The sequence below is a fragment of the Rhinoraja longicauda genome, chromosome 8, assembly GCF_053455715.1.
Source record: "Rhinoraja longicauda isolate Sanriku21f chromosome 8, sRhiLon1.1, whole genome shotgun sequence".
In the NCBI taxonomy this organism is placed as follows: Eukaryota; Metazoa; Chordata; class Chondrichthyes; order Rajiformes; family Arhynchobatidae; genus Rhinoraja; species Rhinoraja longicauda.
The window spans coordinates 1,293,929-1,307,117 of record NC_135960.1 but is presented as its reverse complement, the minus strand read 5'-3'; the positions used below and the strand labels follow the sequence as shown (position 1 = coordinate 1,307,117).

Genomic DNA, 13,189 nt, shown 5'->3' with positions numbered 1-13,189 from the left:
GTTTGTCATTTACATTAATGATCTGGATGATGGTGTGGCAAATTGGATTAGTAAATATGCAGATGATACTAAGATAGGTGGAGTAGTTGATAGTGAGGTAGATTTTCAAAGTCTACAGAGAGACTTGGGCCTTTTGGAAGGGTGGGCTGAAAGATGGCAGATGGAGTTTAATGCTGATAAGTGTGAGGTGCTGCATTTTGGTAGGACAAATCAAAATAGGACGTACAGGGTAAATGGTAGGGAATTGAGGAATGCAGTGGAACAGAGGGACCTGGGAATAACTGTGCATTGTTCCCTGAAGGTGGAATCTCATGTGGATAGGGTGGTGAAGAAGGCGTTTGGTATGCTTGCCTTTATAAATCAGAGCATCGAGTATAGAAGTTGGGATGTAATGTTGAAATTGTACAGGGCATTGGTGAGGCCGAATCTGGAGTATGGTGTGCAGTTCTGGTCGCCAGGTTGTAGGAAGGATGTCGACAAAATGGAGAGGGTACAGAGGAGATTTACTAGAATGTTGCCTGGGTTTCGGCGCTTGGGCTACAGAGAGAGGTTGAACAGGTTGGGTCTTTATTCTTTGGAGCGTAGAAGGTTGAGGGGGGACTTGATAGAGGTTTTTAAAATTATGAGAGGGACGGACAGAGTTGACGTGGGTAGGCTTTTCCCTTTGAGAGTGGGGAAGATTCCAACAAGGGGACATAGCTTCAGAATTGAGGGACAAAGGTTTAGGGGTAACATGAGGGGGAACTTCTTTACTCAGAGGGTTGTGGCTGTATGGAATGGGCTTCCGGTGGAAGTGGTGGAGGCTGGCTCGATTTTATTATTTAAGAGTAAATTGGATAGGTATATGGATAGGAGGGGATTGGAGGGTTATGGTCTGAGTGCAGGTAGATGAGACTAGGTCAGGGAGAATGGTCGGCGTGGACTGGTAGGGCCGGACAGGCCTGTTTCCATGCTGTAGTTATATGTTATATGTTATATGCAGATGCTGGTTCAAATCGAAGGTATTTATTCACAAAATGCTGGAGTAACTCAGCAGGTCAGGCAGCATCTCAGGAGAGAAGGAATGGGCGACGTTTCAGGTCGAGACCCTTCTTCAGACTGATATCAGAGGGGCGGGACAAAAGAAGGTGGAGACAGGGAGACAGTGGGAGATCTTGGAAGGGGGAGGGGAAGAGAGGGACAGAGGAACTATCTAAAGTTGGAGAAGTCAATGTTCATACCGCTGGGCTGCAAGCTGCCCAGGCGAAATATGAGGTGCTGTTCCTCCAATTTCCGGTGGGCCTCACTATGGCACTGGAGGAGGCCCATGGCAGAAAGGTCAGACTGGGAATGGGAGGGGGAGTTGAAGTGCTCAGCCACCGGGAGATCAGTCAAAATGTGGTCGTAGAGCAGGAGGGCAGGAGAAATCAGAGGGGGAGCAGTGAGAGAGCATGTTGCTAAACTCTCGTCGAAGAGAGGAGGAGAACCTCTTCAAAGTGGACATACCTTGAGGAGAAATCGCAGTGGAGCAACAGGTAGTGTAAGAAAATAACTGCAGATGCTGGTACAAATCGAAGGTATTTATTCACAAAATGCTGGAGTAACTCAGCAGGTGTGAGCAACAGCAACAGTACTGAAGGCCTGCTCTCCAGAAACAGCTCCATCTCTGGCCAAGCTGTTCCAGTACAGTTACAATGCTGGCATCTCGAGGACAAGATATAAGACAGCACAGGTATGTCCTGTTCACAAAGGGTAAGACCATCTCAATCTGGCTACAAAAGCTTTTCACTGCACCTCGGTACACGTGACAATAAACTAAACTGACTAAACTGAACTGGGAGGGAGATCCAGGATTTTGACCTAGCAACAGTGAAGGAATCTCCAACAGGTAGTGGTCAGGATCTGCAGATGCTGGTTTATACCGAAGAAAGACATAAAATGCTGGAGTAACTTAACTGTTACTGTTATAAGCTGCATCTTAGTTTAGTTTAGTTTAGTTTAGAGATACCACGCGGAAACAGGCCCTTCGGCCCACCAGGTGCGTGCCGACCAGCGATCCCCGCATATCAACACGATACCACACACCAGGGACAACTTTAATATTTACCAAGCCAATTAACCTACAAACACACGGTAGGTCTTTGGAGTGAGGGGGGGAAACCGGAGATCTTGGAGAAAACCCACGCAGGTCACGGGGAGAACGTACAAACTCCGTACAGACAGCGCGAGTAGTCGGGATCGAACCCTGATCTCCGGGGCTGCATTCGCTATGCGCCACCGTGCCACCTGAATCTGGAGAAATAAATAATGGGTGACGTTTTGGGTCGGAACCCTTCTTCAGACTGAAAGTGGAGGTGGGGGGAGGGAATAAACTGGAGACGAGAAAGGGTCAGAATAAATCGGGGGACAACAGATGACTTCAGGAAGGGTAGAGCCCACAATGGCCCGTTGTTGGCGGGGGGGGGGGGGGGGAATGTGTGGCAAGCTATTTCTTGAATTGCTACTTTCAGTCTGAAGAAGAATCTCGATCCGAAACGTCACCCATTCCTTCTCTCCAGAGATGCTGCCTGACCCGCTGAGTTACTCCAGCGTTTTGTGTCTATCTTTGGAGAGTAAGTAGTTGGTGGACAGGCTTTGAGGAGTGAAGGGGGTGGTTACTAGTTGCTGGATTCCTGGCCGTTGTCTTGCTTTTGCAGCCCACACGAGTGTTCAAAATAATTGCCTCACTATTTCAAAATTCAGTTGCTGCTGACCACCCTGACTGCATTACACATTTCTGCGCTTTCCGAGCTTGGTCAGAAGGCCGGTCATTGAGGGAATCCCTCAAGACATAGTAACGGGAAACCCCAGAGGCAGTTCCTGCAACCTCGTCGGAGGGAATCCCGAAAACATAGGATGATCTGTGACCCTGGCTAGAGGGGATCCCTTGATTACACAGGATGACCTATGACCTCACCAGAGGGGATTCCCTCAGTGCAGTGTGACCTGTGACCCCAATGGAGGGGATTCCCTCAATACAAGTTAACCTGTAACCTCGGTCAGATGGGATTCCCTCAGTACACGGTGACATGTGACATTACAGGGACACGGTCAGTCACATAGGAGCAGCAAGATCGGCCGTTGACAACCTCACCATAGAGGTTGAAGAAGGGTCTCGACCCGAAACGTCGCCCATTCCTTCTCTCCTGAGATGCTGCCTGACCCGCTGAGTTACTCCAGCATTTTGTGAATAAATACCTTCGATTTGTACCAGCATCTGCAGTTATTTTCTTATAGAAACTTAGGAAATCGGTGCAGGAGTAAGGAGTAAGGATGTAACTAGGAGAATTGACAGGGGAGAGTCAGTGGATGTGGTGTACCTCGACTTTCAGAAAGCCTTCGACAAGGTCCCACATAGGAGATTAGTGGGCAAAATTAGAGCACATGGTATTGGGGGTAGGGTACTGACATGGATAGAAAATTGGTTGACAGACAGAAAGCAATGAGTGGGGATAAATGGGTCCCTTTCGGAATGGCAGGCAATGACCAGTGGGGTACCGCAAGGTTCGGTGCTGGGACCCCAGCTATTTACGATATACATTAATGACTTAGATGAAGGGATTAAAAGTACCATTAGCAAATTTGCAGATGATACTAAGCTGGGGGGTAGTGTGAATTGTGAGGAAGATGCAATAAGGCTGCAGGGTGACTTGGACAGGTTGTGTGAGTGGGCGGATACATGGCAGATGCAGTTTAATGTAGATAAGTGTGAGGTTATTCACTTTGGAAGTAAGAATAGAAAGGCAGATTATTATCTGAATGGTGTCAAGTTAGGAAGAGGGGATGTTCAACGAGATCTGGGTGTCCTAGTGCATCAGTCACTGAAAGGAAGCATGCAGGTACAGCAGGCAGTGAAGAAAGCCAATGGAATGTTGGCCTTCATAACAAGAGGAGGTGAGTATAGGAGCAAAGAGGTCCTTCTACAGTTGTACCAGGCCCTGGTGAGACCGCACCTGGAGTACTGTGTGCAGTTTTGGTCTCCAAATTTGAGGAAGGATATTCTTGCTATTGAGGGCATGCAGTGTAGGTTCACTAGGTTAATTCCCGGAATGGAGGGACTGTCGGTACCGAACGACAAATAAAGCTCTTATATATATATATGTTGAAAGGCTGGAGCAATTAGGCTTGTATACATTGGAATTTAGAAGGATGAGGGGGGATCTTATTGAAACATATAAGATAATTAGGGGATTGGACACATTAGAGGCAGGAAACATGTTCCCAATGTTTGGGGAGTCCAGAACAAGGGGCCACAGTTTAAGAATAAGGGGTAGGCCATTTAGAACGGAGATGAGGAAGAACTTTTTCAGTCAGAGAGTGGTGAAGGTGCGGAATTCTCTGCCTCAGAAGGCAGTGGAGGCCAGTTCGTTGGATGCTTTCAAGAGAGAGCTGGATAGAGCTCTTAAGGATAGCGGAGTGAGGGGGTATGGGGAGAAGGCAGGAACGGGGTACTGATTCAGAGTGATCAGCCATGATCGCATTGAATGGCGGTGCTGGCTCGAAGGGCTGAATGGCCTACTCCTGCACCTATTGTCTATTGTCTATTGTCATTCGGCCCTTCGAGCCAGTACCGCCATTCAACATGATCATGGCTGATCATTCCACAATCAGTACTCTGTTCCTGCTTTCTCCTCGTATTCATTGATTCCGTTAGCCCTAAAAGCTAAATCTAACCCTCTATTGAAAATATCCAGTGAATTGGCCTCCACTGCCGACTGGCAATGAATTCCACAGATTCGCAACCCTCTGGGTGAAAATGTTTCTCCTCGTCTCAGTCGTAAATGTCCTAACCCTTATTGTTAAACTTATTCTTCTTCTTTCGTATGTCGACTACAACAATCAAAAGTGGCAATTGGTGCTTCAGAGTACAGTAGTTGACGCTTTGCTGCAAATTTTGCCAGTTCCGTAGAAGTACCCAGGGTGGACGACGAGGACGTAAACCAGCTCCCACCCCGTTAAACTTATTGTGACCCCAGGTTCTGGATTCCCCCACCATCGGGAACATCTAGCCTGTCCAATCCCATAATATTTTAATATGTTTCTATAAGATCCCCTCTCATCCTTCTAAATTCCAGCGAATACAAGCCCAACAGGCTTGACCTGTCACCTCACCAGAGGGGATTCCCTCGGTATAGTGGCCTGTGACTTCAGGGGATTCCCTCAGTGAGTCTGAAGAAGGGTCACGACCCAAAACGTCACCCATTCCGTCTCTCCCGAGATGCTGCCTGACCCGCTGAGTTACTCCAGCACTCGGTGTGTACCTTCGATTTAAAACAGCATGTACAATTTACTTTCCTACATGGGATTCCCTCAGTACAGGATGACCTGCGACCTTATCAGGGGATTCCCTCGGTACAAGATGAACTGTGACGTCACCAGAGGGATTCCCTCGGTGCAGGATGACCTGTGACCTCTCCAGAGGGGATTCCTTCCCTCTCTCCCTCAGCGCGGCGCTCCCTCCCTCCCGGCCGGAGGCGCTACCTCCTTAAACCAGCATCTGTAGTTTTCTTTCCTGTAGGGGATTCCCTCGGTACAGGATAAACTGCGACCTCATTAGTGGGGATTCCCTCGGTACAGGATGAACTGTAACCTCGATCAGAGGGGATTCCCTCAGTGTAGAATGAACTGTGACCACATCAGGGGATTCCCTCAGTCCAGGATGAACTGTGACGTCATCAGACGGGGTGCCCTCGGTGCAGGATGTCCTGCGACCCCATTGAAGGGGATTCCCTCAATACAAGAGTTGCCTGTAACCTCGGTCAGAGGGGATTTGGAGGCTGCAACGGATCATTCGCACAGCTGAGAAGGTTGTTGGCTGCAACCTTCCCCCCATTGACGAACTGTACACTGCAAGGGACAGGAGGCGAGCGGGCAAGATCATCTCTGACCCCTTTCACCCTGGCCACAAACTCTTCGAAGCACTTCCCTCTGGAAGGCGACTCCGGACTGTCAAAGCAGCCACAGCCAGACATAAAAACAGCTTTTTTCCACGAGTGATAGTTCTACTCAATAACCAAAGTCTGTAGTCTCTTTTTGCTCTGGTTTATTTTCACCCACATGTTTAGACCGTAATGGTGTATCCTTATTGTTTTGATGTGGTTATGCTTTATTTTTTAATTGTTAACTGTGTGTTTGTGGTGTCGTTTGTGAGCGGAGAACCAAGGCACATTCCTTGTATATGCATACTTGGCCAATAAACTCATTCATTCATTCATTCATTCATTCATTCATTCATTCATTCATTCATTCATTCATTCATTCATTCATTCATTCATTCATTCATCCATTCATTCATTCATCCATTCTTCCATCCATTCATTCATTCATTCATTCATTCATTCATTCATTCATTCATTCACTCATCCATCCGTTCATTCGTTCATTCATTCATTCAATCATTCATTCATTCCCCGGCGCGGAGTGACCTGTGACGTCATTAGAGGGGATTCCCCGGGCGCGGAGTGACCTGCGACGTCATTAGAAGGGATTCCACCGGCGCGGAGTGGCATGTGACGTCACCCATGGCCCGCGGTCACGTGACGGACAACATGGCGGCGGCGGTGGTGACGGGCGGCGGGAGCGGCATCGGGGCCGCGGTGGCGGCGCAGCTACTGGCCCTCGGTGCGGCGCTCCCTCACTCCCGCCCCTCCCACAGTGCGGCGCTCCCTCCCCGCCCCCCCTCAGTGCGGCCCTCCCTCACTGCCCCTCCCCCCGTGCGGTGCTCCCTCACTGCCCCCCCCCCCAGTGCGGCGCTCCCTCACTGCCCCTCCCCCCGTAGTGCGGCGCTCCCTCCCCGCCCCCCCCCTCAGTGCGGCGCTCCCTCCCCGCCCCCCCCCCTCAGTGCGGTGCTCCCTCACTGCCCCCCCCCCCCAGTGCGGCGCTCCCTCCCCGCCCCCCCCTCAGTGCGGCGTTCCCTCACTGCCCCCCCCCCCCAGTGCGGCGCTCCCTCCCCGCCCCCCCCTCAGTGCGGCGTTCCCTCACTGCCCCCCCCCTCAGTGCGGCGCTCCCTCACTGTCCCTCCCCCTCAGTGCGGCGTTCCCTCACTGCCCCCCCCCCCCAGTGCGGCGCTCCCTCCCCGCCCCCCCTCAGTGCGGCGCTCCCTCACTGCCCCCTCACCCTCTGAAGCTGTAAATTGACCCCATTTCACTTCCTCAGAATGTAACGTGGTGATCGCGTCTCGTAAAATGGAGCGACTGACAGAAGCAGCAAAGCGTCTCTCAGCAGCGCTGCCCGCCTCCAATCCCGCCAAGGTGACTCCAATTCAGTGCAACATTCGAAAGGAGGATGAAGTAAGGATTGTGTTTATTTCCAGCACTCTCCTCTGCGTCTTGTGTTCAGTTTAGAGATACAGCGCAGAAACCAGCCATCCCCGCACACTAACACCCTACCCTGCCGTACACACACGAGGGACAATTTACAATTATACCGAAGCCAATTAACCTACAAACCTGGAATGTATTTATTCACAAAGTGCTGGAGTAACTCAGCAGGTCAGGCAGCATCTCGGGAGAGAAGGAATGGGTGACGTTTCGGTTGGAGACCCTTCTTCTGAAGAGGGGTCTCGACCTGAAACGTCACCCATTCCTTCTCTCCCGAGATGCTGCCTGACCTGCTGAGTTACTCCAGCATTTTGTGAATAAATACCTTCGATGTGTACCAGCATCTGCAGTTATTTTCTTTAACCTACAAACCTGTACGATTTTGGAGTGTGGGAGGAACCCGGAGCACCCGGAGAAAACCCACGCGGTCACAAACTCCGTGCAGACAGAACCCGGGTCTCTGGCGCTGCAAGGCAGCAACTCTACCGCTGCACCACCGTGACGCCCTAAACGCACTGACGTCCGATGTGCTGTGGTGTGTACGTCTATGTAGTGCATCATGCTTGGACAGGTAGTGTGAGTGGGCGGATGCATGGCAGATGCAGTTTAATGTGGATAAGTGTGAGGTTATCCACTTTGGTGGTAAGAATAAGAAGGCAGATTATTATCTGAATGGTGTCAAGTTAGGAAAAGGGGACGTACAACGAGATGGAATGTTGGCCTTCATAACAAGAGGAGTTGAGTATAGGAGAAAAGAGGTCCTTCTGCAGTTGACCAGGGCCCTAGTGAGACCGCAGCTGGAGTACTGTGTGCAGTTTTGGTCTCCAAATCTGAGAAACAATCCAAGTACATGTGCGTACAAGTAGATAGACACAAAATGGAGTAACTCTGCGGGACAGGCAGCATCTCTGGAGAGAAGGAATGGGTGACATTTCCGCTCGAGACCCCTCAGTCTGAAGAAGGGTCTCGACCCGAAACGTCACCCATTCCTTCTCTCCAGAGATGCTGCCTGACCCGCTGAGTTACTCCAGCATTTTGTGTCTATCTTCAGTGTAAACCAACAGCTGCAGTTAGAGTCATGAAGTGATCCAGGCCCTTCAGCCCAACTTGTCCACACCGACCAACATGTCCCATCTACATGAGTTCCACCTGCCCATGTTTGGTCCATATCCCTCCAAACCTGTCCTATCCATGTACCTGTCCAACTGTTTCTTACACGTTGGGATAGTCCCAGCCTCAACTCTTCTGGCAGCTTGTTCCATACACCCGCCACCCTCTGTGTGAAAAAGTTATCCCTCAGATCACTATTAAATCTTTTCCCCCTTCACCGTAAACCTATGTCCTCTGGTCCTCGATTCCCCTACTCTGGGCAAGAGACTCTGTGCATCTACCCGATCTATTCCTCTCATGTTTTTATACAGGGAGATGACGAATCTCGACTCAACCACGAAGGTTTGTTGAAACTTGCTCTGCAGAATATGGATAGGTGACTTTTTAGGCCAGGACCCTTCTTCAGACTGAACTTCATCTCCGATCCATGTTCTCCACAGATGCTGCCTGACCCGCTGAGTTACTCCAGCACTCTGTGAAACATCACCTATCCATGTTCTCCACAGATGCTGCCTGACCCGCTGAGTTACTCCAGCACTCTGTGAAACGTCACCTATCCATGTTCTCCACAGATGCTGCCTGACCCGCTGAGTTACTCCAGCACTCTGTGAAACGTCACCTATCCATGTTCTCCACAGATGCTGCCTGACCCGCTGAGTTACTTGTAGATTAGTCACTCATGTTATGTGTCATGCTTTTGTAGTTACGCCCCTTTGGCTTTTGAGTGACTGCTGCTTGGGTGATTCGAGTTAGTGTAAGTGCAACGTGCAGGCGTAAGGTCATGCTTGCTATGTAGTTAATAAAGTCTAAGGTTTATTATCTAGGTGTGCGGCTTCTGTTATTATACAGCCAACACCAACATGGTGTAATTTGAGTGACTGCTGCTTGGGTGATTCGAGTTAGTGTAAGTGCAACGTGCAGGCGTAAGGTCATGCTTGCTATGTAGTTAATAAAGTCTAAGGTTTATTATCTAGGTGTGCGGCTTCTGTTATTATACAGCCAACACCAACATGGTGTCAGAAGTGGACGGACTTACGCCAAATTCTATTGTTTTCCTCTTGTTATTATCTTAGTTTGTTATTTTTCTACTTTGTGCGATGGCTTCTGCTCTCAGGAAACCGGAGATCTTGGTGTTTGATGCAGATCTTGCGGAGCGGTATCGTGTTTTTGAAGAGGATTTTTCAATCTACATAGAAGCTGCATACCCTGCGGCTGTCCCTGCTCTTCGTGCGTCAATCCTTCTTAATTTGGCGGGCACGGAAGCTGCTCGTCGTGCCAGAAGATTTCACTATGCACCGGCTAGAGTTGATGCCAATGGTGTCCAAATTGCTGCGGAGTCTATCCGTGACCCTGAATGTCTCCTGCGTAAATTCCGGCAATTATGTGAGTTACAAATCAATGTGAGCATTGAACGCCATAAATTCTTTTCAAGGAATCAAAAACAAGGAGAGCCACTTGAGTTATATGTTAGTGCGCTCAAGCATATCTCTAGTCGATGTGAATTTGGAGATATTCACGATAGTCTTGTTCGCGATCGTTTAATCCATGGCATACTGAATGATAAGGTGCGCGATGGATTACTGCGGGAAGTTGACCTAACCTTAGCGGCTGCTGAAAACCGCTGTCGCATAGCTGAATTGACTGATGCTCACATTAAAACTCTGGGACATTCTGCTGCTCGTGAAATTAATGCAGCCAGCATGTCTTATCAAACTTCTCCGTGTTTATCTCAACTGCCAGTCACCAAGTTAAGATTGATCGATAATTGCTTCAACTGTGGAGGTTCACATGTCGCGGTTCGTGATCGTTGCCCTGCGTATGGAAAAATATGTCGGCTTTGCAACAAACGAAACCATTTCATTAGGTGTTGTCGAACACGCAGTAACAGATTTCAAACGAGACAGTCAGTTAACTCGCTTGCCCATGATGAAGGTTCAATCTCTGAGTTCTCACACCCAGAGAACAGCATGTTCTCACACCATGTACGAACAGCTGGCGAAAGTGCAGAGATTGATATACATGCTTTGTCTAAGTCAGTGCACCAACAGCTAGATCCCAAGGTCGCATTGCTCATTAATGGTAAAACCCTTTATCTCAAAGTCGACTCGGGAGCGCGCTGCAACGTTATCTGTTTGGCTGTCTTCCAGAAGCTGAAAAACACAGAAACCTTATTTCCAACAGTTACATCACTTGTCTCATTTGCTGGAACTCGAGTACACCCCATCGGCCAAGTTGAGTTATGTTGCTGTCTCAACTCACGTGCCCACATCCTGGATTTTTACGTGGTACGTGAGAATGTACCATCCCTACTGGGTGCTGATGCATGCCTAGATATGGGTTTGATCACTTTCAGCCCTTCTGTCTGTCCTCTGACTACAGACTGTGATTTTACACGTCAAATTCTCACACAATACAAAGATTTGTTTAACGACAAGCTGGGCAAGCTGCCTGTCAGGTACACAATTACCATTGACCCTGAGGTAATCCCAGTTGTTCGTCCAGCTCATAGGATTCCCCACGCTATGCGGGATCGTGTTCAAAGTGAACTTAACAGAATGGTGTCTCTGGGTGTGCTTACTCCCGTATCTGACCCCTCAGACTGGGTCTCCACAATGGTTGTCGCTGCTAAGAAGAACAAAGACGAGATACGGATTTGTATCAACCCCAAGGACTTAAACGCAGCGATCAAACGACCACGTTATCCCATGCGCACTGTGGATGAGATTGCTGCGCAGATGGCTGAAGCAACTGTATTCACGGTGCTAGATGCCAAGAGCTCATTTTGGCAGATTCCACTGGAACTTAACTCCTCTAAGCTGACGACTTTCAGCACTCCATTCGGACGTTATAAATTTCTTCGGATGCCTTTTGGTATATGTTCTGCCAGTGAAGTATTTCAACAAGCCATGGAGCAATTGTTTGCGGGCTACCCGTGCTCCATTGTAGTGGGCGATATCCTCATTGCTGGAAAAACGGTCAATGAGCACGATGTCAATCTGTCAAGAGTGTTGAAGCATGCCGAGGCCATCCATCTCAAGCTAAATCCTCTGAAATGCAAGTTCAGAGTGAATGAGGTAAAATACTTAGGTCATATATTTACTAAAGACGGCCTCAAAACTGATCCAGCGAAAACTAGTGCTATCAACGAGCTTCCAGCACCCACAGACGTGCTCAGTTTGCAGAGATTCCTTGGCATGGCCAACTATTTGAGCAAATTCATTCAGGACTTCAGTGAAATTTCGGCCCCATTACGCCAGCTTACACACAAAGACACTGCTTGGACTTGGCACGAGCAACAACAGACAGCATTTGACACTCTTAAAAGGCGGATGTCTAATGCTCCGACTCTGGCTTACTTTGACCCATAACTACCGATTACTCTTACTTGTGAAGCCTCACAACACGGGCTGGGCGCTGCATGCCTTCAGAATGATGGCAATGGCAATAAGCCTGTTGCCTATGCTTCACGCACCATGACTGACACAGAACAACGATATGCCCAAATTGAAAAAGAACTGTTAGCGGTTGTTTTTGCCTGCAAGAAATTCAACGATTTTGTCTTTGGCCACACTGTCACAATTGAAACTGACCACCAACCTCTAATCAGCATTGTCAACAAACCTATCCACACCTCTCCAGCGCGCCTACAACGGATGTTACTGCAACTTCAGAAATATGACATGGTGCTGGTCCACAAACGCGGTAAGGATATGCACCTGGCCGATACTCTTCCGCGTGCACCCCGGAAGAGCTGCGAGGGTCCGCCCTCACCAGATGACGACTTTGTTGTGATGAGTGTGTCTTTTATCCCTTCGTCCTGCATGGAGGACCTGGTTGCCCACACTGCTGTTGACAGTACACTACGGTCGCTAACCTCCGTCATTAAGCGCGGCTGGCCAGACAAGCACTACAATGTTCCGCTGCCAGTCCGGCCCTTCTTTGCTGTCCGAGATGAGCTCGTGCTGCAAGATGGCATCATTTTAAAAGGACACAAGGCCGTGGTTCCTGCCTTGCTGCACCACCGGTATTTTAACGCTGTCCATGCGGGACACCCGGGTGCTGAAGCCACTGTTTCACGGGCGAAAAGCATGTTTTACTGGCCTGGCATGGCTGAATACATCACCGAGAATGTGGCATCCTGCGCAGTGTGTAACAGTTTGGCCCCTCACCAACAAAAGCAACCACTTCTTCCACATCCGGTACCTGAGCTCCCGTGGTCTACAGTCGCAGCTGACATATTTGATTGGCAGGGCAAACAATACCTGGTGCTCGTGGATTCTTATTCAGGATGGTTCGACATTGATTTTCTCAGCAGCCCCACTTCCAGCGGAGTGATTTCAAAGCTATCTCGCCACTTTTCAGTCCACGGATCCCCGGTCAAACTGCTAACTGACAACGGCAGTCAATTCACCAGCCAACAATTCAGGGAGTTCGCTGGACACTGGAATTTTCACCATATCACCAGCAGCCCCGAATATCCCCAGTCTAACGGGCTGGCTGAACGGGCTGTTAAAAGTGCTAAACAGCTCATGGAACGTTCGTACAGAGCAAAATCGGACATATTCCTGGATCTGCTTAACTTACGCATCATCTCCCGTGACCCCATCTTGGGTTCACCGGCTCAACGTTTATTGTCAAGGCAAACCCGTGCCACAGTGCCTGTAGCCAATCAGGCTTTAGTCCCACAAGTGTTTCCACCGGAGGAGGTTCAATCCAGGTTGCAACAGAAGCGTGACATTCAG

The 13,189-nt window shown here is 49.3% G+C and overlaps 1 protein-coding gene across 1 annotated transcript in view; it reads left to right on the top strand.

The window, feature by feature from the left end:
- The first annotated feature begins 6,522 nt into the window (after positions 1-6,522).
- pecr (peroxisomal trans-2-enoyl-CoA reductase) overlaps positions 6,523-13,189 on the top strand; it is a 29,289-nt gene continuing 22,622 nt past the window's right edge. The window contains exons 1-2 of the mRNA XM_078403247.1: positions 6,523-6,639; positions 7,174-7,307. Of these exons, the coding sequence (XP_078259373.1) occupies positions 6,540-6,639; positions 7,174-7,307 (234 nt within the window). The 5' untranslated portion in view covers positions 6,523-6,539. The remainder of the gene's footprint in view (positions 6,640-7,173; positions 7,308-13,189) is intronic.